Source organism: Saccopteryx leptura, chromosome 2, assembly GCF_036850995.1.
Source record: "Saccopteryx leptura isolate mSacLep1 chromosome 2, mSacLep1_pri_phased_curated, whole genome shotgun sequence".
Taxonomy (NCBI): Eukaryota; Metazoa; Chordata; class Mammalia; order Chiroptera; family Emballonuridae; genus Saccopteryx; species Saccopteryx leptura.
Genome location: NC_089504.1, coordinates 1,130,065 through 1,155,900, shown reverse-complemented (window position 1 = coordinate 1,155,900; position 25,836 = coordinate 1,130,065). Strand labels below are relative to the sequence as shown.

The 25,836-nt window shown below is 58.5% G+C and overlaps 2 protein-coding genes across 2 annotated transcripts; both read right to left on the bottom strand.

Moving 5' to 3' along the window:
- Window positions 1-13,309: 13,309 nt before the first annotated feature.
- On the bottom strand, window positions 13,310-18,284 carry LCN8 (lipocalin 8). The gene is made up of 7 exons (XM_066362648.1): window positions 18,201-18,284; window positions 16,875-17,005; window positions 15,910-15,980; window positions 14,943-15,047; window positions 14,775-14,864; window positions 13,763-13,836; window positions 13,310-13,321 (listed from the first exon to the last, which is right to left on the bottom strand). The coding sequence occupies exons 1-7, from the start codon at window positions 18,282-18,284 to the stop codon at window positions 13,310-13,312; spliced, it is 567 nt and encodes a 188-aa protein (XP_066218745.1).
- Window positions 18,285-20,237: 1,953 nt separating this feature from the next.
- Window positions 20,238-24,832, bottom strand: LCN15 (lipocalin 15). The gene is made up of 7 exons (XM_066365550.1): window positions 24,675-24,832; window positions 23,896-24,035; window positions 23,742-23,812; window positions 23,442-23,552; window positions 22,682-22,783; window positions 22,036-22,102; window positions 20,238-20,377 (listed from the first exon to the last, which is right to left on the bottom strand). Exons 1-6 carry the CDS (start codon window positions 24,774-24,776, stop codon window positions 22,068-22,070), a joined length of 561 nt encoding a protein of 186 aa, XP_066221647.1. The 5' UTR covers window positions 24,777-24,832; the 3' UTR covers window positions 20,238-20,377; window positions 22,036-22,067.
- Window positions 24,833-25,836: the final 1,004 nt, after the last annotated feature.

The window sequence follows — 25,836 nt, the reverse complement described above, 5'->3', positions numbered from 1 at the left end:
TGACACACTTGGGACTGGATCAAACACACTGTTGGTGGGAAAGGAATTTAAAAATCTGAGAGCAGGCCCTGGCCCTTAGCTCAGTGGATAGAGCGTCAGCTGGGGTATGGATGCCCTGGGTTCTCAGGGCACACAGGAGAAGCGACCGTCAGCTTTTTCTTCCCACCACATCTCTTCCCTTTTTCTCTCCCTCTTCCCCTCCCGCAGTCAGTGGCTCGAGTGGTTTAAGTGTGACTCCAGGTGCTCAGGATAGCTCCGTGGGAACTTGACAGCCTCAGGTGCAAAAAATGGCTCAGTACTCGAGCATCGGCCCCAGATGGGGTTACTGGGTAGATCCCCATCAGGGCACATACAGGAGTCTGTCTCACGATCTCCCTTCTTCTCAATAAATAATAAATATAAAAATGTAAGAGCAGAAATGAGCAAAAATATATAGGAATTGCTTGTGCTTAGGAAACAAATGGATGATGATAAAAACGCTTCATCTCCGGGTGAATGACGAAGCCTTTCTAGGTGAGAGACAAGCTAGTCTGAAGCCCCCAGAGCACACGGGAGGCAGCAGAGCCTTAGAAGCACTGAACTGCTGACGGCCGGTCACTGCCCACCCTGGGGCAGGTCACAGGGGCCTGGAACCCACTCCAGACCGGAAGGGTTTACCGTCATTCCACAGCACGATAACGTTAGCCGTGGCAACCAGCACCAGGTGTTAGACCTTGGGTCAGTGATCTCCGTACTTGAGTTCCGGCTAAGAGAGAACTCAGAGGCAGGATTCAAACTATAAGAGAAAGTTTATTTAGAAAGTCACAGAGGGCCCTGGCCAGATGACTCAGTGGATAGAGCGTAGGCCCAGTGTATGGATATCCCAGGTTCGGTCCCAGGTTTGATCCCTGGTCAGGGCACATATGAGAAGCGACCATCTGCTTCTTCACCCCTCCCCCTCCCCCTCTCTCTCTTCCCCTCTCACAGCCAGTGACTCGGTTGGTCCAAGCATCGGCCTCAGCCACTGAGGATAGCTTGGTTGGTCCAAGCATCGGCCTCAGCCACTGAGGATAGCTTGGTTGGTCCAAGCATCGGCCTCAGCCACTGAGGATAGCTTGGTTGATTCGAGCATCGGCCTCAGCCACTGAGGATAGCTTGGTTGGTCCAAGCATCGGCCTCAGCCACTGAGGATAGCTTGGTTGGTCCAAGCATCAGCCTCAGCCACTGAGGATAGCTTGGTTGGTCCAAGCATCGGCCTCAGCCACTGAGGATAGCTTGGTTGATTCGAGCATCGGCCCCAGATGGAGGCTGCCGATTGGATTCCGGTCGGGGTGCATGTGGGAGTCTGTCTCTCCATCTCCCCTCCTCTCACTTGAAAAAAAAGAAAAGAAAAGAGTCACAGAGGCAGGAGAAGTGAGCCATCGAAGAAACAGGCTCAGGAAACAGGTTAGAGAGACGAACAGGGAAGGAGAGGTTCGGGTGGGCTCTGGAAGAGTGGTGGCGGGGAGCCCCCGGGGGAAGGAAGGGGTGGGGTAGCCCGGGGGTGCTCCGTACAGAGAGAGCCGCACAAGGTCCCCTTACTCGGGGCTCCATCCGCAGGTCTCAGGGAGGATCTCCGTAGACTATTGACCAGCTTGCCGGGAGTGGTGGCTCTTCAGGGTCGTGGTCTCCACTGACTGGTCAGCACCGTGGTCATTAGTCATTGCAGTGGGCTCTGATGTCAGCCCTGAGCTTGGCTTCCCTGGCCTCGTGGCCTTGTGGGGTCTGGAGCAGAAACCCGGCCGTCATCTCCAGGGGTTAATGGCTGCGGAAGGACTTGGAGTCCTGCCGGTTGCTAGGAGTCCTGCCGGTTGCTAGGCGCCCCAGGCTCTCTGCCCCCGGCGGCCCGTGCACCTGGTCCACCATTCCACCTCCACTCACGCCTGTCTAACGGCCGACTTCAGTAACACAGAGTAGAACACGCACAAAAACTATTTTTAAAGCCATCAGGCCCGTGAAATAGAAATATCACAAACAACCTTCTCTGATGAAAATACAATAAAACTAGGGCATTTCTTAACTTTCTATTTTGAAAAAGAAAAAATACTCTTGGATGAAAGAAAAATACATGAACTAAAGTTACAGAATTTATTTAAAATAAATGTCATAAAACAGTGATCGGAGGGAAACCATTATAGCCTGAAGCATTTATACCACTAAAAATGAAAGAATGAAAATAAGACACCTCCCCCAGTGCTAGACACATATCACATTATTTACATGAAATTTATCTCATGTTAACAACCAATGTTACCTCGATAAATTTAATTTTTAAAAATGAGACAAAGAACAACAAAGTAAACTAAACCATAGGAAAGTAATAATAACAAAAGCCAAGAATTATAGGTAAAGAATAGAAAGTAGGCCCTGGTTGGTTGGCTCAGCAGTAGAGTGTTGGACAGGTATGGGGAAGTTCAGAGTTTGATTCCCAGTCAGGGCACACAGGAGAAGCGCCCATCTGCTTCTCCATCCCTCCCCCTCCCCCTTCTCTCTCTCTCTCTCTCTCTTTCTCTCCCTCTTTTCCTCTACTGCAGTGATGGCTCAAATGGTTCAAGCAAGTTGGCCCCAGGTACTGAGGATGGCTACATGGCCTCCACCTCAGGCACTAAAAATAGCTCAGTTGCCAAGCAATGAAGCAGTGGCCTCAGATGGGCAGGGCATTGCCTGGTAGGGGGCTTGCCAAGTGGATCCCAGTCAGTGAGCAGACGGGAGTCTGTCTCTGCCTCCCTGCCAATCACGGGAAAGAAAAAAAAAGAAAGAAAGTAGCAGATGCAATCAATGAATCAAAATCCTTTGAAAAACTAACAAAACAGGCAAATCACCAGCTCAAACAAATAAGGAAAAGATGGACAGACCATAAGCACACGAGGTAAGAACTGACAAGACGGAGGGTGAAGTGACACTTGGGACAGAAGGGGAAGAATTTTGTCAACAGAAAGTACTTTGCTGACATTCAGGCATATAACATTGAAATCTTAAATGAAAGAGATAAATGTACAGAAAAATACGATTTACCAAAATTTGGCCTTTTAGACAGAGGAATAGATACATAGATAGATGGTAGATACATACATACATACATACATACATGATAGATTGATAATGGTAGACTACAGAGAGATGAGTAACACATGATAGATAGATAGATAGATAGATAGATAGATAGATAGATAGATAGATAGGAGACATCTGAACCAAGAGCTGTGCTCAGGGGACCTGGCCTGGGCAGCCTCAGGCTCCAGGGAGCAGGATGAGCCGTAGCAGGCAGGGTGACCGTGGGCAGCCTGACCTGCAGGCTCCGAGCAGGGCGGGGCTGGGCAGGACCCTCGGACGTGAGAAAGGGAGAGAGCAGGGAGACACCATCCTGCCTGAGCCACATGGCCCCCCGACTCAGCCCCCTGCTGGCAGAGGTCCAACCAGGGGTGGCGTCCAACACGGTTCATGTTCGGCAGCTATGTGTTATTATTTTTTAATTTTTTTTTAGATTTTTTAAAATTGATTTTTAGAGAGAGGGGAGGGAGAGAGAGAGAGAGAGAGAGAGAGAGAGAGAAAGGGGAGAGAAGCAGTAATTGCTTCCCGTATATCAGGGGTCGGGAACCTATGGCTCACGAGCCAGGTGTGGCTCTTTTGATGGCTGCATCTGGCTCGCAGACAAATCTTTTTTTTTTTTTTGACAAATCTTTAATAAAAATAATGTTAAAAATATAAAACATTCCTATGTATTACAATCCATTCATTTCCTACTGCTCATGTTCATGGTTGTGGGTGGCTGGAGCCAATCACAGCTGTCCTCCAGGACAACACCAAATTGTTATTGGATAATGCGTAATGTGCACGGGTCGTTGTGAGGTCAGGAAGTAAACTTCCCTCCTTTTAATCAAGTAGTCAGCTAGCTAATTGAAGAAACCCTTTTTATGAAGAACATGGCTAAAAGAAAAAAGATAAGTATTGTACTTTTTAGCAGGAATGGATAGAGGAATTCGCCTTTGTGGAGAGAGCAGGTTCTGCAGTGTGTCTAATATGCAATGATAAAATTGCATCGATAAAACGGTCAAATATAAAGCGGCACTTTGGCCCTGGCCAGTTGGCTCAGCGGTAGAGCGTCGGCCTGGCGTGCGGGGGACCAGGGTTCGATTTCCAGCCAGGGAACATAAGGAGAAGCGCCCATCTGCTTCTCCACCCCCCCCTTCCTCTCTGACTCTCTCTTCCCCTCCCGCAGCCAAGGCTCCATTGGAGCAAAGATGGCCCGGGCGCTGGGGATGGCTCCTTGGCCGCTGCCCCAGGCGCTAGAGTGGCTCTCTGGTCGTGGCAGAGCGACGCCCCGGAGGGGCAGAGCATCGCCCCCTGGTGGGCAGAGCCTCGCCCCTGGTGGGCGTGCCGGGTGGATCCCGGTCGGGCGCATGCGGGAGTCTGTCTGACTGTCTCTCCCCGTTTCCAGCTTCAGAAAAATACAAAAAAAAAAAAAAGATAAAGCACTTTGACACATGCCATACTACATTTGCATAGAAATATCCAGCGGGGGACAGCAGGAAGAAAGCATGTCAAGAGCTACTGTGCAGAGTGCAAGCTAGTCAGCAGCAACTCCGTGTTTGGACCCAACAAGGTGACTGGAATTCAGCTAGCTTTGCAGGTGTTTAGCAATTGTGAGACACGGAAAGCCATTCACAGATGGGGAGTATGCCAAAACGTTCATGCTTGATGTTGCGAACTTTTTGACGACTTTTCGGATAAAGACAAGATAATAAAAGACATGCCTCACCTGACCAGGTGGTGGCGCAATGGATAGAGCATCAGATTGGGATGCAGAGGACCCAGGTTTGAGACCCCGAGGTCGCCAGCTTGAGCACAGGCTCATCTGATTTGAGCAAAGCTCACCAGCTTGGACTCAAGGTCACTGGCTCAAGCAAGGGGTTATTCGGTCTGCTATAGCCCCACGGTCAAGGCACATGTGAGAAAGCAATCAATGAACAACTAAGGTGTCACAACAAAAAACTGATGATTGATGCTTCTCATCTCTCTCCGTTCCTGTCTATCTGTCCCTGTCTATCCCTCTCTCTGACTCTCTCTCTGTCTCTGTAAAAATAAAAGTAAAAATAAAATAAAAAAGACATGCCTCTGTCGGCAAGAACTGTTTATGATCGTACCATCATGATGGCAAATCAAATTGATTTAATAAATGCAGCACCATTCTTTTCTCTCACTTTGAATGAGTCAACAGACGTAAGCCATTTATCCCAGGTCAGCATGATTACAAGGTATGCTGTCGGTGACACACTACGTGAAGGAAGTCTTGCTGTTTTGCCTATGAAAGAGACAACAAGAGGGGAGGATTTATTCAAGTCTTTCACTGAGTTCGCTAAAGAAAAAATCTAGCGATGGATCAACATTTCGGTGTGTACTGATGGTGTTCCATGCATGGTGGGGAAAAAGGATTCGTAGCACTTCTTCGTGAACATGAAAAGAGACCCATCCTAAGTTTTCACTGCATCCTACATCAGGAGGCACTTTGTGCTCAGATGTGTGGCGAGCAGCTTGGTGAGGTGATGTGGCTGGTCATTCGGGTGGTCAACTTTATTGTTGCCCGAGCTTTAAATGATCGCCAGTTTAAAACACTGCTGGATGAAGTTGGGAATAATTATCCTGGTCTGCTTCTGCATAGCAATGTGTGTTGGTTGTCAAGAGGGAAGGAGCTCAGCCGTTTCACAGCTTGTCTGAGCGAAATCTGGACTTTTCTTGAAATGAAAAACGTCAAGCATCCTGAGTTAGCTAACACTGAGTGGCTCCTGAAGTTCTATCTCATGGACATGACTGAACATCTGAACCAGCTCAATATGAAAATGCAAGGCGTTGGAAATAGTCTTATCCCTTCCACAAGTGTTTGCATTTGAAAACAAGCTGGAACTCTTCATTGCGGTCATTGAAACAGGTCGTTTACTACACTTTGAAAAACTGGGAGAGTTTAAAGATGCATGCACAGCAAGTGACCCTGCTCAACATCTTGATCTCCAGCAGCTAGCGGGCTTCACATCTAATCTCCTGCAGTCATTCAAAACACACTTTGGAGAATTTCATGAGCGCACTTGTCTTTTTAAGTTCATCACCCATCCACACGAGTGTCCAGTGGACAGCGCTGACCTGAGTTACATCCCCGGTGTCTTCGTCAGAGATTTTGAGCTACAAGCTGCTGACCTGAAGGCCTCAGACATGTGGGTGAATAAATTCAAGTCACTGAATGAAGATTTGGAAAGACTTGCACGACAGCAAGCAGAGTTGGCGAGCAAACACAAGTGGGGAGAAATGACAAAACTTCAACCCGCGGACCAGCTGATTGTCAAAACTTGGAACGCGCTTCCCATCACATACCACACACTGCAGCGTGTGAGTATTGCTGTACTGACAATGTTTGGCTCTATGTATGCATGTGAGCAGTCTTTCTCACATCTAATGAACGTTAAGACCAACCTACGATCACGTTTAACGGATGGAAGTCTCAACACCTGCATGAAGCTTAACCTCACCACGTATCAACCAGACTACAAAGCCATCAGCAAAACCATGCAGCACTAGATGTCGCATTAATGGTAAGAAGTACTTTATTTATCATTGGTTAGCAACAGCATAACAACATTATTAAAAAGAATTCAGAGACTTATTGTACTTTAAAAGTGTTGGTCTTACATAAAATGCACACATTTACTTGTATTTAGTGTTAAACATATTGTATGGCTCTCACGGAATTACATTTTAAAATATGTGGCGTTCACGGCTCTCTCAGCCAAAAAAGTTCCTGATCCTGCTGTATATGCTTTGACAGGGAAAACCCAGGGATTTGAACTGGCAACCTCAGCATTCCAGGTTGACACCATGGTGCCATTTTTAGGGCAGTCATGGAAAGCACACACGCCCCCACCCCCACCTGTCACCCCTCGGCCCCCCAGGAAAGACTCAAGGCAGCAGATGTGGTGATGGATTTTATTTGGAGCCAGTGCTGTTGACCATCGGGCAGGGCGGGATAGGCAGGTGAGGGCTCCCAGCATCCCAGCCTGGGGACAGGCTCCTAGATCAGCTCCTGCGACACAGAAGGGGGCTCAGAGGCTGCCTGCTCCGAAGGCCCTGGGGGCAGCAATCAGGGCCAGGGTCGGACGGGGTGTTCTGGCCGCTGTGGGGCTCTGAGCAAAGCATGGCCCGTTTCTCTACCTGCAGAGCGGGTGACAGTCCCTACCTCCCGGGCTGTGTTGAGACAGAGGGGTCGACAGGTGACAGGTTGGCATGTGTGGGCCGTGGGGGCCTGAGACGGTGCCCACAGGGCCCCACCCAGCTGGGACGTGAGCGGGCAGAGCCCCCAGCAGCCCCTCACGCCCTGCTAGTTGGAAAGGCGGTGGCAGGGCCAGCCTCCCCTCCCCTCCACCGCCCCAGCCAGCCCTGCCCCTGCACCCCAGCCCCCTGGGCCCCCGCCTGGCAGCCTTTGTCATCACCCTAGAGGCCCAGGCTCTGGAGGAGCAGGAGCTCCCACGTGCCGGGGTCTCAGTGGGGACTCAGAGCAGACGGGGTGAAGGCTCACCTCCTTCAGGAGCCTGGCGCACCTCCCTGTGGGACACGGGCAGCGTGAGGGGCTGCAGGGCCGGGTCCCCGGACCCCACCCGCTGGCGGAGCAACCGGTCAAAGGGCTTGTCCTTCAGGTGGCCCGCATGGCTTGGCCGCCTTGGCTCTGACTGCCACCGAGGGAGCCCTGCACCCTGACCCCGGCCCCCCTTCCCACGGGTGACGGAGGAAGTAGAGGCAGCCCCAGCGGGGGCTGCGTGTGGGGACGGGCACTCACCGCCTGCAGCAAGTTCGCGCAGTTCACTGTGGACAACGGGAAGGGTGAGTGGGCGGGGGGGGGGGCTCCCCGCTGGCTCGGGCAGGCCTTGCCCCCCCGCCCCCCCCTGTCCCGACACTCACGGTCCCAGCTGTCCCCCCCCCCCCCCCCCCCCCCGCCCCGTCCCGGCACTCACGGTCCCAGCTGAGCACGTGAACGTGCTTTTCCGAGAACCCGTGCTGCTCGGCCAGCTCGTGGAACCTCTTCAAGGCGTCCCCTTTGTTTTCCAGGCTCCGGCCTGTGGGGGAGGGGTGCCGGCTGGCTGGGGGGGGGCGCCGGATGCACACCAGAGCCCCCTCCCGTCCTCCCTACCTGCCCCATCCAGCTCCCAGCTCTCTCTGGACTCTGTCGGAGCTGGGACCCCACGGTGGGGCTGGGCCCAGGCACAGGTAGGACAGCGGACATGCACCCCCGTCTGGTCCCAGCGGGCTTACTGTAGAGTTTCAGGACCCTGTGGCCCTTCAGTCCTTGGTGGAAGGTGATGTCCATGATGGCATAGGTCTTGTAGTCCGTGGCCACCACTTGAATGTCTTTGGTTCCTGGCAAACAAGCGAAACACAGAGCTCCCAGGCTCGGAGGGTCCTCAAGGCCTCCTGCAGGCCAGCACGCGTGCACACACACACACACACACACACACACACTCACACACACGCACACGCACACGCACACCACACACACACACACACACACACACACACACACACACACACACCCATGCGTACACACCCACACACATGCAGAGGGTTGGAGTGGGCCTTCTGGGTTTCCTGAAGGGACCTTCCTGCGGATGGGGGACAGGGGACCCTGCCGACCAGGACAAAAAGATGCCTAATGAGCCCTGGCCGCTGGCACAGTGGATAGAGTATTGCCCCAGAGGACAGAGGTCACCAGATCTATCCCGGGGTGTGCAGCCCAACCCTGGGGTCCCCGATCCTGAGGTAGCACCTGCTCGATCTCAAGGTTAGCTGGCTCGAGCCCAGTGTCCCGGATCCCAACATCACCAGCTTGATCCTTGAGGGTGTTGGCTTGACCCCAAGGTCACTAGTTTGAGCCCCAGTCAAGGCACACATGAGAAGCAATCAATGGTACACAACTAAGTGGAACAATGAGTTGATGCTTCTCTCTTTCTCTCTCTCTCTCTTCTTTTCCTCTCTCTCTCTCTTTCTCAAAAAAAAAAAAGACATCTAATTAGACATTTTCTAGGCATTTCAGACAGGAGGGTGCACAGCCCTCACAGAGATCGTGGAGCTGAGGACAGAGACGGAGGCGGGGAAGGCAGGCCTGGCATGGGGCTACACACTGAGGGTTCTGGCCCAGGGTGACCAGGAGCACCCCACTGAGACCAGGCCCCCTCAGGAGGGCACGGGGTTGCCCTTGTTCTCCAGCAGGGGCTGAGCAGGAGCCACGAGGGACAGGACAAATCATCCCCACTGCACCTGGACCACAGTGGGGCACAGCTGGAGGACCCCCCCCCCCGCCGCCAGTGGCACTCTCCACACCTGGAGGGAGCCCAGCAGGTGTCAGGACTGGGGCCTCAGGCAGCTCCTTACCTGACGCCTTGAAGAGTTTGAACTTCCCCGGAATGTCCTCCTGTAAGCCCAGGCTCTTCTCCTTCACACACTGGTTATCACTGGGGAGCACAGACCCCTGCAGCCAGCTGTCCCCGACACCGGGCCCACCACCCTGGACAAAGGGCAGCCCTGAGACCCCTGGGAATCTCCCAGACAGTTGGACCCCTGCCTGGCCCTCTGTGTCCAGCTGGGCAGAAGGAAACCGCCCTCTGGGAGTAGACCGATCCTGCCTCTCCCAACCCTTAAAATGCCCAAGCCATGGCCCTGGCCGGTTGGCTCAGTGGTAGAGCATCGGCCTGGCGTGCGGAAGTCCCAGGTTCGATTCCCGGCCAGGGCACACAGGAGAGGCACCCATCTGCTTCTCCACCCCTCCCCCTCTCCTTCCTCTCTGTCTCTCTCTTCCCCTCCCGCAGCCGAGGCTCCATTGGAGCAAAAGTTGGCCCGGGCGCTGGGGATGGCTCCTTGGCCTCTGCCTCAGGCGCTAGAGTGGCTCTGGTCGCGACAGAGCGATGCCCCGGATGGGCAGAGCGTCGCCCCCTGGTGGGCGTGCTGGGTGGATCCCGGTGGGGCGCATGCGGGAGTCTGTCTGACTGCCTCCCCGTTTCCAGCTTCAGAAAAAAAAAAAAAGAAAAAGAAAAAAATGCCCGAGCCATGTGCACCATCAGACCGCGTGTGCCTGCAGGGAGCCCTCAGGGCCTCACAGCAGGGATTGCCAGGGTCCAGGGTGCCAGGAAGAGCAGCCTACCAATGGCGGCCAGGCCACGCTCGATCCGGGGGCCCTGACACCTTGGAGAGAAGGGGTCCCCCAAGGGCAGCGCTGGAGGATGAGCCCCTGGGTCAGAAGTCACCTCATGCACCGTCTTAGGGGGCATCTTAGGAGGGTCCCCCTGGGACGGCTGCTCTGCTCTGCGGGGCCCTGGTCTGGAAAGGTTTGCCCTCAGCGTCCCTGTGCTGAAACCCATCGTCCTGGAAGGGTGACCACAGCGCACGGACAGGGAGGAGCCTTGCCCTTCTGCACCTCACTTACTGGTCATAGGAGGCGGTCAGGGCCAGGTGGTCCTGCTTCAGCTCCACCAGCACGGCCCCTGACTTCCTGGCCTTCAGGGCTGAGTCCTGGAGCTTGGCGGCAAAGGCGATCTCGTACCAGAGGCCTGAAAACTGACGGAACAGGGAGCTGCTGCAGGACACACGCGCGTCCGGGACTGAGGCCGCCCCCTCTCTACGGAGTGGGACAGTGGTCCGGAAAGTTCCAGGGGCACCCACACTGGGGAGCTGGCAGGGGCTCCAGAGCAGGCGATCCTGGAGGGCTCCCCGGCATGCCCAGGGCGACAGGCCCCCGCGGCGGGTGCCCCAAGCTGGCTACCTTGGCAAGGTCAAAGTCCTTCGACGCTAAGTCCTGTGTGCTGGCCGCCAGTGTCATGCACAGTCCCAGCAGGACTGTGACCAGTGCGCCCTTCATGTCCGTGCAGATGGGCAGCTCGGGCCAGCTCCCTAAGACACCGGGTCCATGGGCTTGGGCGCCAGGCCCTGGGGTTTAAATGGTTCCCCATGGACACTTGGGACAGGCTGGCTTCATTAAGCAGGTGGGGGCAGCATGTGCCAGGCCCACTGGTAACCGTACACCCACCACCAGGCCCAAGGGGGCGCTGCCCCATTGAACAAGGGGGCAGTTGCTGTCGGCGATCAATGGTAACCACCCCGCTGGGCCCTGGCCCTCCTCCCTCAGTAATGGTCACCCCAGGGCTCTCAGACTGTGCGTCCTGTGACTGCAAAGCAGTGCCAACCTCCAGGGTGTTCAGGGTAAGAGGACAGGACAGGATGTGACCTGCCGGAACATCGTGACTGCAGGGAAAGGGTCTCCCCAGGAAAGCGTGTTGGCAACGTGTGCGAGGTGGTGGCCACTGTGCCGGGACCCCACGGCTGCCCAGACACTCACTCCACACGGGGGCCCTCCGCTTTCTCGAGTAGTGTCCCACCTGCATGGTCGGCACAGGCCTCTGTTGTGTGGCTCTCTGTGTCCCCACCGTGGACCCAAGACATGTGCAGGACACGGGCACATGCACTCGAAGCCTGCCCGTCGGGCAGAAAGAGGGCCTCCAGTCAGTGGGGCGAGACCAAGGACACAGGTGCCCCCGCCATGCTGATGCTGCCCAGCCCAGCCCAGGGCTGCGGGCAGTAAGGAGTGGACCAGGATGTCCTGGCCCCGTCCAGTCCCGCTGGCTCCTGAACTGAGTCCTTTGAAGACCTCACAGTGGTCACCAAATCGCCAATTAGCCACAGGCCAGTGACCCAGCCAGGAGCCGAAGGCACCCACCCCCCTGGGCCTCTGGCCCTTAAGCCACAACATTGTCCCCCAGGCCAGGAGGGAGGCTCCTCTTTCAAGTTAGGAGATGTGCAAAAGATAGGACCCACCTGCCCAAGTTCACCACCAGCAGGTGGGTGGCCACATAATTCCAACGGTTGTCACTGCCCTTGACCCCCCCACTCCCACCCCCCGAGTGCTCTCCTGATCCTCACCCACAGGCACGAGACAGACAGAGAGGTGGGGGCTCCAGAGCTCACGGCCGCTGGGGTTCGACGTGTGAGGGGAGAGACAGAGGGGGGCGGGGGGGGAAGAGCTGAACGAAAAATACAGAAGTGAGTCTTGGGGGTCACAGCTCTAAGGAGCGCCCAGTGGTTGGACCCCACAGAGGCCGTGGCCGGGCCCCTGACCCTAGGACATGGGGAGTGGTCAGCCCAGGCTGGACGGAGGGGGGCCGGCGGTCCTAAAACGTGTGCTTTTTGATCCAGGAACAACTCAAGTGAAGCAACGGCGTGTGGATGCTTCTCGTCTCTCTCCCTTCCCGTGTCTCTCGCTCTCTCTCTCTCAAAATAAACAAACAAATAAGAAAAAAAAACAACTTGGGCTTTGCTGGGACAAGGGAGCCCCCTCGGCCCCGCCCTCCATCTGCCTGGACTCCGGTCGGTCTGCTCTGGTTGCTAAGCAGCAGCTGGGATTCTGCAGTCCGGGACCACCCGGCTCCCCCAGCAGCCCCTTCCTGGCAGTTTCACCAGCATGGAGGTGGCCAGGGAAGCCACTGACCCCGCGCAGGGACCCAATCCCTCCGCAGCCACAGGGGAGCCTGAGCAAGGTGGTTCCCCAGAACCACCTCTGACTCACACCCCCGGGGAGCACCCCGAACTCTCAGGGCCTGACAACAAGACTGACCGTGGTCAGGGGACATTCCAGAAACCCCTGCCAGGCCCTGGAGGAAGCCCCGAGCATGCCAGGGCTCAAGCCAGATCCAAACACTATTTTACATCCTGCAACCAGCCAAGTTGGGAATGTTCCCTTCCCTCTGGGCGCCGGGCTTGTCCCTGCTGTCACCTGTCCACGATCTTCTGCCCACGGCACTCAGCCACCAGCCTGCTCTGGTGTCGGGGTAAGGGACCTGGCCTGGGCCAGCCTCAGGCTCCAGGGAGCAGGATGAGCCGTAGCAGGCAGGGTGACCGTGGGCAGCCTGACCTGCAGGCTCCAAGAAGGGTGGGGCTGAGCAGGACTCTCAGACGTGAGAAAGGGAGAGAGCAGGGAGCCACCATCCTGCCTGAGCCACGTGGCCCCCCGACTCAGCCCCCTGCTGGCAGAGGTCCAACCAGGGGTGGCGCCCAACACGGTTCACGTTTGGTGGCCATGGTGTCATTTTTAGGGCAGTCATGGAAAGCACACACACCTCTACCCCCCCTGTCATCCCTCGGCCCCCCAGGAAAGACTCAAGGCAGCAGATGTGGTGATGAATTTTATTTGGAGCCAGTGCTGTTGACCATCGGGCAGGGCGGGAAAGGCAGGTGAGGGCTCCCAGCATCCCGGCCTGGGGACAGGCTCCTAGATCAGCTCCTGCGACACAGAAGGGGGCTCAGAGGCTGCCCACTCCGAAGGCCCTGGGGGCAGCAATCAGGGCCACGGTCGGATGGGGTGTTCTGGCTGCTGTGGGGCTCTGAGCAAAGCATGGCCTGTTTCTCTACCTGCAGAGCGGGTGACAGTCCCTACCTCCCGGGCTGTGTTGAGACAGAAGGGTCGACAGGTGACGGGTTGGCATGTGTGGGCCGTGGGGGCCTGAGACGGTGCCCACGGGGCCCCACCCAGCTGGGACGTGAGCGGGCAGAGCCCCCAGCAGCCCCTCACACCCTGCTAGTTGGAAAGGCGGGGGGCAGGGCCAGCCTCCCCTCCACCGCCCCAGCCAGCCCTGCCCCTGCACCCCAGCCTCCTGGGCCCCTGCCTAGCAGCCTGTTGTCACCACCCAGGAGGCCCAGGCTCTGGAGGAGCTGGAGCTCCCACGTGCCGGGGTCTCAGCGGGGACTCAGAGTGGACGGGGCGAAGGCTCACCTCCTTCAGGAGCCTGGCGCACCTCCCTGTGGGACACGGGCAGCGTGAGGGGCTGCAGGAAATGCCTGAACCTCACCCACGGGGCTCCCAGCCCACTGCCCGTCCCACACGCCTGAACCTCACCCACGGGGCTCCCAGCTCACTGCCCGTCCCACACGCCTGGAGCTCACCCACGGGGCTCCCAGCCCACTGCCCGTCCCACACGCCCGGAGCTCACCCACGGGGCTCCCAGCCCCCTGCCCGTCCCACACGCCCGGAGCTCACCCACGGGGCTCCCAGCCCACTGCCCGTCCCACACGCCCGGAGCTCACCCACGGGGCTCCCAGCCCCCTGCCCGTCCCACACGCCCGGAGCTCACCCACGGGGCTCCCAGCCCACTGCCCGTCCCACACGCCCGGAGCTCACCCACGGGGCTCCCAGCCCACTGCCCGTCCCACACGCCCGGAGCTCACCCACGGGGCTCCCAGCCCCCTGCCCGTCCCACACGCCCGGAGCTCACCCACGGGGCTCCCAGCCCCCTGCCCGTCCCACACGCCCGGAGCTCACCCACGGGGCTCCCAGCCCACTGCCCTCCCACACGCCCGGAGCTCACCCACGGGGCTCCCAGCCCACTGCCCGTCCCACACGCCCGGAGCTCACCCACGGGGCTCCCAGCCCACTGCCCTCCCACACGCCCGGAGCTCACCCACGGGGCTCCCAGCCCACTGCCCGTCCCACACGCCCGGAGCTCACCCACGGGGCTCCCAGCCCACTGCCCTCCCACACGCCCGGAGCTCACCCACGGGGCTCCCAGCCCACTGCCCGTCCCACACGCCCGGAGCTCACCCACGGGGCTCCCAGCCCACTGCCCTCCCACACGCCCGGAGCTCACCCACGGGGCTCCCAGCCCACTGCCCTCCCACACGCCCGGAGCTCACCCACGGGGCTCCCAGCCCACTGCCCGTCCCACACGCCCGGAGCTCACCATGCCGGGCCACCAGGTAAAGCCCGGTGTCCGCTGTCAGCTCCCGGAACCTCCAGAACCCTGGTTCGTACTCATCCTCCAGGCTGCGAGCTGGGGGGAGGGGGCGTCTAAATGGGGCAGCCCGGGCAGGACAGCGGCGGGAACGCCCCCCACCCCAGGTGCGCTTACTGAAGTACTTAAGCACATGGAATTCCTTGTCCTGCCAGCGGAGGGTCAGCCTCAGGATGGCGTAGCGCTCATAATCCGTGTCGATCACGTGGATTTCCCTGCGGCCTGCAGAGCAAGCCCAAGGGGCGAGACTGTGCAGAGCAGGTGCAGACCAGCACTCCTTGGGGTCAGACTCTCATCCTCTCCCACCCACTGCCTGACCCACTCACAGTGCCTGGGGTGAGGGCGGAGGGGGGGAGGACTAGAGTAGGTCTTGAAGTACGACAGGTTTATTGGTGAGAAAATGGAAGAGTCTGGGGCAAGCGGAAGCGTTCAGGGAACAGAGAACAAACAGCATAGGAAACAGTGTGGAGAACAGCACAGGGAACAGTGTGGGAAACAGTATAGGAAACAATGTGGGGAACAGCATAGGGAACAGTGTGGAGAACAGCATAGGGAACATTGAGGGAAATAGCACAGGGAACAGTGTGGGGAACAGCATAGGGAACAATGTGGAGAACAGCATAGGGAACATTGAGGGAAATAGCACAGGGAACAGTGTGGGAAACAGTATAGGAAACAGTGTGGAGAACAGCACAGGGAACAGTGTGGGGAACAGCATAGGGAACAATGTGGAGAACAGCATAGGGAAATAGCACAGGGAACAGTGTGGGAAACAGTATAGGAAACAATGTGGGGAACAGTACAGGGAACAGTGTGGGGAACAACATAGGGAACACTGAAGAGAACAGCACAGGGAACAGTGTGGGGAACAGCACAGAGGACAGTATAGGGAACATTGAGGGGAACAGCACAGAGAACAGTGTGGGGAACAGTGTATGGAGCAGTGTGGAGGACAGCATAAGGAACAGTGTGTGGAACACTACAGTGAACAGTAAGGGGACAGCATAGGGACAAGCAAGGCCAAGTATCACTGGTGGGCAGAGCCAGGGGGTTGTAACTGCAGCAACAGGGCAAAGGTTCTTACCAGAAAAAACAAATCTCCCCGAAACATCTATTTCTGAGCCCACTATATTTTCTGTCTCACAACTTCCTGAGCTGAAAGGCAGCAAAGTGCTCATTAGGAAAAAGCCAGGCTGCAGTCCTCCTGCTGGGCACAGTCAGGGTTGGGTGGGGGGGGGGGGGGGTAGCGTGTGTCTTCAGGAAGGACTGCAACAGGGCGAGGAGAACAGAGATGCGGAACAGGGCCCCGCCAGCCTCACCCCCACGGCTGTGTGACCTCCATGGAGCCACCTGCCCTGCAGCTCGTTTTCCTTGTTTACACATTGATGGGACTTTTTATCAAAACTCTATGCTTGCCCTGGCCAGTTGGCTCAGCGGTAGAGCGTCGGCCTAGCGTGCGGAGGACCCGGGTTCGATTCCCGGCCAGGGCACACAGGAGAAGCGCCCATTTGCTTCTCCACCCCTCCGCCGCGCTTTCCTCTCTGTCTCTCTCTTCCCCTCCCGCAGCCAAGGCTCCATTGGAGCAAAGATGGCCCGGGCGCTGGGCATGGCTCTGTGGCCTCTGCCTCAGGCGCTAGAGTGGCTCTGGTCGCAATATGGCGACGCCCAGGATGGGCAGAGCATTGCCCCCTGGTGGGCAGAGCACCGCCCCTGGTGGGTGTGCCGGGTGGATCCCGGTCGGGCGCATGCGGGAGTCTGTCTGACTGTCTCTCCCTGTTTCCAGCTTCAGAAAAATGAAAAAAAAAAACAGAAAAAAAAAAAAACTCTATGCTTATATTTGGGAGCTGTAGCTCTAGGAGCCTAGGGGTCTGGTCTCAGTGTGGGGCAGGGGTATGGAGTTCAAGTCTCGGGCAGTGGACACAGAGAGGGCTGGTCCACCAACGTGACAACACCGTCCAAATCTGACAGCCACAGCGGATCCAGCAAGCGGACCCCAGGCACCTGGGCGCACGCCTGCTCCTCCCCGAGCTCGGGGAGCTGGCCCCTTACTGGCTGTACGCAGCCTTCACGTTCAGCGCATCCCCACTCAAGGTCAGGAACAAGGCCTCCAGCCTCTTTGGGGTCTTCAGTGTCAGGGTTTGGTTGGAGGCCACACCGACTTCCCGCCAGAATCCTGCAATCTAGAGAGAGGAGGCAGAGCCAAGCCCGTCTGGGGCAGCCAGATGGAGGTCTCCGTCTCTGGGCTCCAGGGGCCTGATCCCCCGGCCTCCCTGGGCAAAGAGCTGGCCAGTTTTGACAGGTCAGCGGGCAGCCACAGGACTCAGTGGCAAAGCATCAGGTGGTCACCCTTCCAAGGGGTCCCTTCCGGCAACAGACAGCCTCTCTCCACCCCGGCCTGTCTGCAGTTCCCAGGACAATGGCCTCTGCTGTTGCCTGTCCTGGGGACGGGACGCCAGAGGGCAGTGGTGGTTAGAGAGCCCTTAGGGGGGTGGGTTGGAGAGGGCCACAGACTGTGATAACCACCAGGAAGCAGCAAATGGCCCTACGGGACCATGGGCAGCTGGCAGCCCTCTCCCTGTGGAAGAGGCACAGCTCTGCCCCACCTTACTGTGGGAGGGAGCTCCTGCCTTCGGAAATCCACCCAGAGCCCACAACTTCCATCTGAAACGTTTTTGAAACTGATCATTTTTGCAACAGAAAATAATTTGTGTCCCCAATGTCTGTCATCTCTGAGCCTGCTGATGCTCTCCTGGTCAGGCAGCCAACACAGACCCAGCAAGGAAGGAACCCAGGCACAGACGCCTCTGGGAACCAGTGCCCCCGGCCACCTGCCCGCAGGGACAGGCCTCCTCCGGCTCCCACCATGTGCAGGGGCAGGAGGGTGCAGGGCTCCGCCAACCCAGGAGCATGAGGTGGCCACACTGAGCCCCAGGCCCTGAGACCCTGGAGGACCAGAGGCTTGGCTGAGAACACAAGCCTGCCCCCAGGTGACCCTCAGAGGGGACTCTGCCCCTGCCCATCCCTGGGCCCTGCCCCCCAAGGAGAGAGCAGAGCAGGCCGACTGAACTCAGACAGACCCTCAGCTACCGGCCCTTGTGAGGGCCAACCTGGACGGGTCCTGGACCCCCCGGGAGCTGCTCCAGCATCAGCTGGGGGTTGGAGGATGGGGAACGGGAGTAGCTGGACCCTCGGACCCCAGGGAGCTGCTCCAGCATCAGCTGGGGATTGGAGGACGGGGAACGGGAGTAGCTGGACCCTCGGGTCCCCAGGGAGCTGCTCCAGCATCAGCTCGGGATTGGAGGACGGGGAACGGGAGTAGCTGGACCCTCGGGCCCAAGCTGACCCAAGCTGCCCAAGACAAGGAAGAGAAGCCACCTTCTGCAGGTCCAGGTTCAGCACGGCCATCTCCACCTGCACCACGACAACGCCCAGGAGGGCACCCAGCAGCCTGGCCTCCATCGCGGGTTAGCACTCACGCAGCCTCTGCCCTCTGGGGCCTGGGTTTATAGCCGAGGGACAGCTGGTGTGATGCAATCCCCCGAGAAGGTCACCAGGCAAACTTGGCCACAGACCGCTCAGAGAAATTCGTCATTTCTGCAAAAATGCCACCCAGGTCCTGGGACGCCCACAGCCATGCTGGTGGGAACGATGGCGGACTTGGCACGGGGGCCCGCCTGGGGGTCTGAGAGCGCGAGGGCGTCGCCACGCCCACTGGGCCGCACAAGACCCCGCCTGCCACCCACGCGGGGCTGACGGCATGCACCCAGGCACCTCCCCACCCACACAGAGGTTCCAGGCTCTTTCTGATGAGTCCTAGGACAAAGGCTCCAAGGGCTGGCTCAGTGCTGCCCACGAGTGGGGCCGGGTCCCGCCCTCAGGGTTGGGGGAATGAGTGAGGGGTTTCTTCTGCCTGGGAGGTCTGGGGGGGGGGACATTTCCTGCAGAGGGAGCACCTCTGAGGCCCAGTCGGGGGCGGGGGCAGAGGCCACAGGAGACGGAGGTGGGGTCAAGCCAGTCTGATGCACCTGCCAACTATTTTCCTCCTTCCTGTTCCTTGCATCCTCTCCCGCCGTGATAACACCCGTAATACTCAGCCCCACCCTGTGCCAGACCCGCGCCAAGCGCCCTACACCCCTCGTTCCAGCCCCCACAGTGCACAGCAAGGTGGGACCCCAGCTTCTCTGCCTTGGGGCCAGGAAAGCCCACCCCGAAATGGCTCCAGGCTAAGTGAAGGTCCCGCTCACCAGGGGGGACGGGCCACCTTGGATTCTGAGTGTGGCACTGCCCTCCAACAAAGGCTGTCAGGTTGGGTTCAGGGGCTCAAGCTAGGACAGGGTGGCCCAGCGCAGGTTGACACACTGGGGAGCAAGGGGGACCATCCAAGGGGTAGTGGGGAGGAGGAGGCTGAGGACAGGCTGACCCCAGCCCCGGGATTATAATAAGCCATGGGTATGGCCAGAAGGAAAACAGGAAGTGTGGGGGACACCTGCAGATGTCTGGGTGACCAGGGGCAGGAGGAGGACAGGCCCTCAGGGCCACCTGCTTCCGCTCCCGCCCTGCGAGGGCTGCAGGGCACCTTGAGCAATGAAGCAGGACCTCCACACCTTCCTGCCCCACCCCACGCCTGGCCCTTTGAAGTGCGTGTGCCGGACACAGCCTGGACCCTCAGAGCGCCTACAGGGAGGACCTACGGGGAGGACCTACGGGGAGGACCACCGGGCACTGCGTCAGGGAGGAGGAAGTCAGCGGCACGGGCCTGGGGGAGGGCTTTTCGGCCCCCACATCTCTCTCCTCCGGGGTCAGCTTAGAGCCCAGGCTCTGCAGTCTGACCCCTGGGCCTGAACTGCAGCCTGACCCCTTGCTGGGCAAGTCCCTGACATCTGTATGCCTCAACTTCCACATCTGCCAGACAAGGAACATCACAGGCTCACCGCGTGTGTCCAGCAGCCCATTGTGAGCCAGGCCAGCAGGCAGGCGAGGGTTAGAGGTGTGCTGCCCACCACCATGACCCCATTTCGGGGCCTCACAGAGGGTTACGTATGTGCCCAAGTTCCAGGTCACCCTGGCGATGGGAGGGAGACCCCAAGCTGCTGTACTTCCCCGCCTCCAGCTCCTGCCCCCCGGAGCAGAGCCCCCGCCGCAGGGACAACCACACAGGGTGCATTCCTTTCCCACAGGTGCTGTGCACCCATGGGGGTCAAGCGTGAGGGTGCCGGATGCTCCTGAGGATGCATCTCCCCGCGGGCGCCAAGCTTGGCTGGAGCCTCCGGCCCCTCAGCCAGGAGGAGCCCTGCAGCCAGAGTCCCCTTCACACCCACCTCCCTGACTCAGTTTCCCCAGAAGCCCAGGATCAAGAGGGGGCCTGCGCTGCTCTCCCTGGGGGCCTCTCCAAAGAGGTGAGGAGCCTGGAGCTTGCAGAATCTGTTTATTGAGTGGAAGCCGCCCCACTGGGGAGGGGGAGGGAGAGGAGGGGGTGGAGCAAGGCCTGGAGCAAAGGGAGGACCGAGGGTCTGGACGGCAGGAGGACGGCGAGGCCTGCTGTCCCGTTCGCCCTGCAGGGACAGACAGGAAACGCATGGTCTCTCCACCCACCCACTCAGCAAGTCCTCCTCTCATGCCCCCGGCTGCGCTGCCCCTGGTCACGCATCTCCTGCAAGGTCCAGGTGAGCGATCCTGCCACCCACACTTCTGCAAATGTTGAAACACACCCAGGGCTGCTCCCCCGGAGGCCCCAGGGCTGCCCCCTACCCCAGGGTCCTAGGGACCCAGCCATAGTGCCCCGTGCCTTGCTGGCTGGCTGGCTGGCTGGCTGGCTGGTAGAGAGGGGGCTGACATGGAAGAAAGCCATGAAACCACAACAACACCCACAGATCAGCACCCGAGAGACGGTCCACCTGAAGCACTTGATCCCCAAAGCTGTCTTTTTCTTTTTAAGATCATGAGGGGGTGGGGCACAGAGCAGGAAGACAGGGCTCACATTCTCCACAGGGAGAACCTTCTGGAACACTGTGATTTGGCTCCATTCCCTACCCCCTCTCCTCTCACGGGGGAAGTGACGTGAAACCCACCACAGGTGTGACCGGAGACGGCGCCAGGAGGGTGCTGAGCAGCGTCATTTAGACCCGTGGAAAGTTACAACAATCCAAATGTGCCCAGCGCCCCTGGGTTAGTAGCCAGGACAGCCAGGGAGCCCAGATGACATGAAGGACACAGAAAACACAGACTGCAGGATAAGGAGGAAGAAGCCCCCACCGTGTAAACACCATAACTGCCAGGAGAGGTCCAAGAGTCCCCTCCTAAGGCAGGTGGCTGTCATGTCGTACCCATTAATTATTATTTTATTAAGGTTCCCAAATTCTTTTCAGTGAAGTTAGGTAAGGGGCCTGGCGGTTCCCTGGTGTCTACTTTGGGGGAAGGTGTCCCCAAGAGTTCACCTTCTTCCGTGCTGCCAAGGGCTCCTGGGGACCCACCCTCATGCTGAACTAGAAAGTGGTGGTTCCCATCTAGTGGGGCCCTCAGGGTAAGGGTGAGCATTCAGGCCATCACAAGGCAGGGTCCAGTGCCCAGGAGGTGTGGTAGGGCAAATGGGGACACAGACTGCACTGGCTTGGATAGAGTCCCCCCAACATTCAAGTCCACCTGGAACTCTGAATGTGAACTTTTTGAAAATAGGGTCTTTCAGAAGTTATCAGTTAGAGATCCCAAAATGAGATCACCCTGGATTTAGGGTAGGCCCCACATCCAGTGACAGGTGTCCTTATCAGAAGGAAATTTGGGCACAGAGGGAAGACAGTCACGTGACAAGGAATGCAGAGAATGCAGGGAATGATGTGTCGACAAGCCAAGGGACATCAGGATGGCCTGCACCCCCAGGAGCTGGAAGAGACAGGGATTCTCCTCTAGAGCCCCAGAAAAAAACAGCCCTGCCCACCCGTGATTCTAAACCTGTGACCTCCAGAAGTGTGAGAGGGTAAGCATCTCGTTTTAAGCGACCCCATTTGTGGCAATTTGTTATGGCAGACCTAGGAAATCAGTGGAGGCTTCCTGGAGGAGGTGATGTGTATGTAAGCTGAGACCGGAAGCGCACAGACCAGGCAGAACAATGCAGAGTGGATTTGGTGGGGAGGGGAATCTTGGGTGAGAGAGCAGAGGCCTGGTGAGGAAAGGGTGCAGCCCACACAGGCCCTGCAAGACAGAAGGGAGGAGTTACCCTGTCCTCCCCCTGGGAAGGATCCGCAAGGATCAGGGTGCCTTCTCGCCCTCCGAGGAGCACGCATCTGTGGGAAGGAAGACAGTCCGTGAGAGGCTGAGCTGGCAGGAACTGCCCACGGCTTTCTGCAGCCCTCCACCCCTGGGTGTTGTGGGGCTCGGAACAGCCACCCCCCCCCCAGAGGGTAGAGCCGAAAGACCCTCCCTCCTGGGCTCCCCAAAACCTCTCCCTTGACGTGTGTTGGGGGAAGAAAGGGGCTGTGTGTAACAGTGGTTGGCGCTGCGGCCAGCCTAGCCTCTGCCCCGCAAACTCAAGGATGTAGAAAGGGGGTGGGGGCGGGTCTTGGAGGGGGCGGGGCCGGGGAGGTGTTGCTTTGTGGGCGGGGTCTTGCGGGCGGGGTCCGGAGAGGCGCCGCTTTGTGGGCGTGGCCTGTGCGGAGGCGGGGCTTGCCGGGGGCGGACCCGGAGAGAGACGCCGCTTTGTGGGCGTGGCCTGTGCGGAGGCGGGACTTGCCGGGGGCGGACCCGGAGAGACGCCACTTTGTGGGCGTGGTCTATGCGGAGGCGGGGCTTTCCGGGGGCGGACCCGGAGAGAGACGCCGCTTTGTAGGCGTGGCCTGTGCGGAGGCGGGGCTTGGCGAGGGTACCTGACTTGGGCAGTATGACCATCATATCATCCGGGAGCCCCAAGGTCGGGTAGAAGTCCTGGAAAGCCTTCATGGCCTGGGGACTCGCTTCCTGGGTCCGACCTGGGGCAGAACAAAGCCTCTGTGACGCCGGAGGGGAGACAGGTGTCTCCTGGCCTCGCTTCCTTGAGGGCTGACAGCAGGTCGGTCACCCGAGCTCAGGCAGGTTGTGCGTGAAAGTGCCTGCCTGGCTAAGGGGCCGGTGGGGACTGGAATCGGCCCAGAGGGGCGCCTTTTCCTAAGTCACACAGGATGTCCCGGAGATTGGGGACCCACTAGCTGTTCTCCCTGGCCATGTTCCCTTGGGCCCCCCGCCCATAGGCATCTTTTCCTGCAGCTCCCAAGGCCACCCTTCCGCCCTCACCTCAACCTCCCCCCCCCACCTTGGGGACTTCATTCTGCCAATCCCCCGGAAATTAAGGCCACATAGGATCTCAGCCCCGGTGCAGGGTCTCAGGCAGCTGGGGAAAATGGGTTCCCCAACCTCAGGAGGCCAGAGAGGCGCCTGAGTGTTCAGCCCTCAGAGGCGCCTCCGGTCAATCCCTATCCATCCAAAGCGCTGCGGAGTCCTGCGGCTCCCAGCGCAACTCCCCCAGCCTGGCCCAGACTCAGGAGTGGGTGACAAGGAGGACAAAGGAGGATTTGGGGCGGGTCCTGAAGGGGCGGGACCCTGGGTAGAGAGCCGCGCGGGGCCTGGGAAGGGCGGGAGGGGGCGCCTCACTGTAGAGCTGCACCGTGGTGCTGAGCGCCCCCTCCAGCTCCTTGGAGATGTAGACCACAGCGAAGGAGCTGTAGTCCGTGTTCACGATGCGAACGTCCAGGTAGCCCAAAGCTGCAGAGGAGGAAAAGCTGCAGGGGCCCGGGCACGGACTCCCAGCCACCCCAGCCTCTGCTTCGAATGTCAGAAGGGGAGGGACAGGGGATGGTGACGGAGCGAGGATCCTGGGTAAAAGGACAGTCCCATTTCATCCCATGGAGAATTGGCATCAGGTGCCTCTGAAGACGGTGGGGTGGGACCTACCTGGAACTCTGAAGTGCCCCTCAGAGCCCACCTTCAGGTACTCAGCGTCCACCTGGTTACAGCCGTCAACCCTGGAGGTGCACAGCCCACTCACTCTCCAAAGCTGCCCAACGCCCCTGACCCCGCCAGCTGCACCCTGCCCCACCGGGCTCACCAAGGGAACTCCATGTGGACACTGAGGTTGCCCCTCGCTGTGGCTGTGACGGTGCTGGTGAACATTAGCAGGTGGTCCTTCTTGCCCAGGAAGACCTTGCAGTCGGAGACCATGGAGACCACGTACCAGAGGCCTGAGAACTGCGAGGTAGCCGGGTGACTGGGAGGCTCAGGGACCCCAGGAGCTCAAGGCCAACAACCCGGAACTGGGACTTGTCAGCTGGGTCTCCGGAGTGTTCGCCTCTCGGGTCTGAGCCTGGGTTCAACAAGAACTGTGTTCTGCGCTGACCTGGGGCAGGCCACATCACCACTGTGAGCCTCAGTGCCAAACTGTGAAATGGGTCCATAATCACCTCACACAGACAGAGTGTTTTCAGGGTTACATGGAGAGCCCATCTAGAGGAGTCACAGGCCCTGGCCAGATACCTGAGTTGGTTAGAGCGTCATCCCCACACGTCAAGATTGTGGGTTCAATCCCCAGTCAGGGCACATAAAAGAATCAACCAATGAATGCATGAATAAGTGGAACAACAAATCAATGTTTCTTTCTCTCTCTCTCTCCTCCTTCCTCTCTCTCTCTAAAACTCAATACATAAAATTTTTTAATCAAAAAAATAAAATCAATCAATTTTTTAAATAAAAAATAAATAAAGGGGTCGCAGAACTGAGACTGAGGCCCAGCAGGTGGAGAGAGCTGTTACTATGACCCCATCACTGTGGTTTCCAGCAGAAGCCCAGCCCCCAGCCCCCACCACAGCACAGCATGGAAGCCTCCAGTACCTTCTTGGCATCAAAATCTGGCTGCACCAGGACCTCAGCCCAAGCTGCAGACACCCAGAGCAGCACCAGGACCTGGCCCAGCAGGACAGACTTCATCCCCATGACTGTCCTTGAACACTGGCTTTGTGTCCGTGCTGCAGCAGTCCTGGCTTTATACGCCAGCCCGGCAGCTGGGCTCACCAGACCAGCAGGTTGGGGACTGGAAGGCGTGTGGGCTCTGGAAACTCCAGCCCTCCTTTGTCCATTGTTTGGCACAATCACCCGAGTGTCCCCACCAGCTCCAGGGGTCATTTCCTGGAGGGTGTCAGAAAGCTGGGCTCTCACCTGACTCCCTCAAGCTGTGGATTCCACCCTCCCCCCTATCTGTCAGGCAGTCCTGGGGGCCCAGGCAGAGACTGGTATGGCTTGCAGGGACTCAGACCTTCAGCATCTCTGTTCAGCTTTGGTCTGGCTGGGGCTGGGGGCCCAGGGCCCTTAGGGGTGCTGTTGGGAAGCAGTCAGGCTTAGGTTTGCTCTGGCCTGCAGGCCCCCACTCAGGGCCTGGGTGCCCCCCAGTCTTCATTCCCTGTTCTCCTCACACAGTAGTATTATAGAATCCTGGCCACGCCTGTGGACCTCATCTGGGGGCAGAGCCTATGCCAGGGCAGCTGTGGCAGAGGTGACATCAGAGACCTGGGTGCCCCTCACTCCAACCCCTCACTACCCCCCACACGGCCACCAGCTGGGCCTCCAGCGAGCATGTCTGGAGAGTGGGGCTGAGCCATCATTTAGGATGGATTATGGTCTCAAAATCACCTTATCACAGGTTGCATAAGCATTCCGGCAGAGTGTCGCCAGGGAGGCACCACCGGCTGGTGGGGGCTTGAGTTGCCAAGGCCTCTGCGGTGACCTCTCGGGTCTGCACAGACAGAGCGCCCAGGGACACTGTGCCAGGAGCAGCCTGTGGCATCGGGGCACACCACCCAGATGCTTCTGTGAGGGATGGGGGTCCCCAAGGAGGGCCAGAACTACCTCCCCAGGCTGGAAGGGGGTGCAGCATGGGGAGAAAGCCCTCCTCCCCAGCGTGAGGGAGGGGCAGAGCCCAGGCTTCTGCTTGCCGCCTACGCAGGGTTTCAGGAGGAGCCAGATCTCAACCAGGTCCCGGGGTCACCGGATCAAAGGC

What these genes read in the sequence shown, in the direction of transcription:
- LCN8 (XM_066362648.1), bottom strand. Translation starts at nt 18,284, where the DNA reads ATGGAGGCCAGGCTGCTGGGTGCCCTCCTGGGCGTTGTCGTGGTGCAG. An exon ending in GGGGAGATTTGTTTTTTCTG is followed by an intron (nt 15,048 to 15,909) that starts GTAAGAACCTTT and finishes CTTGCTCTGCAG; the next exon opens with GCCGCAGGGAAATCCACGTG. An exon ending in CCATGTGCTTAAGTACTTCA is followed by an intron (nt 14,865 to 14,942) that starts GTAAGCGCACCT and finishes CCCTCCCCCCAG; the next exon opens with CTCGCAGCCTGGAGGATGAG.
- LCN15 (XM_066365550.1), bottom strand. Translation starts at nt 24,776, where the DNA reads ATGGGGATGAAGTCTGTCCTGCTGGGCCAGGTCCTGGTGCTGCTCTGG. An exon ending in CACCACGGTGCAGCTCTACA is followed by an intron (nt 22,784 to 23,441) that starts GTGAGGCGCCCC and finishes GTTCTGCCCCAG; the next exon opens with GTCGGACCCAGGAAGCGAGT. An exon ending in GGTCATACTGCCCAAGTCAG is followed by an intron (nt 22,103 to 22,681) that starts GTACCCTCGCCA and finishes TCCTTCCCACAG; the next exon opens with ATGCGTGCTCCTCGGAGGGC.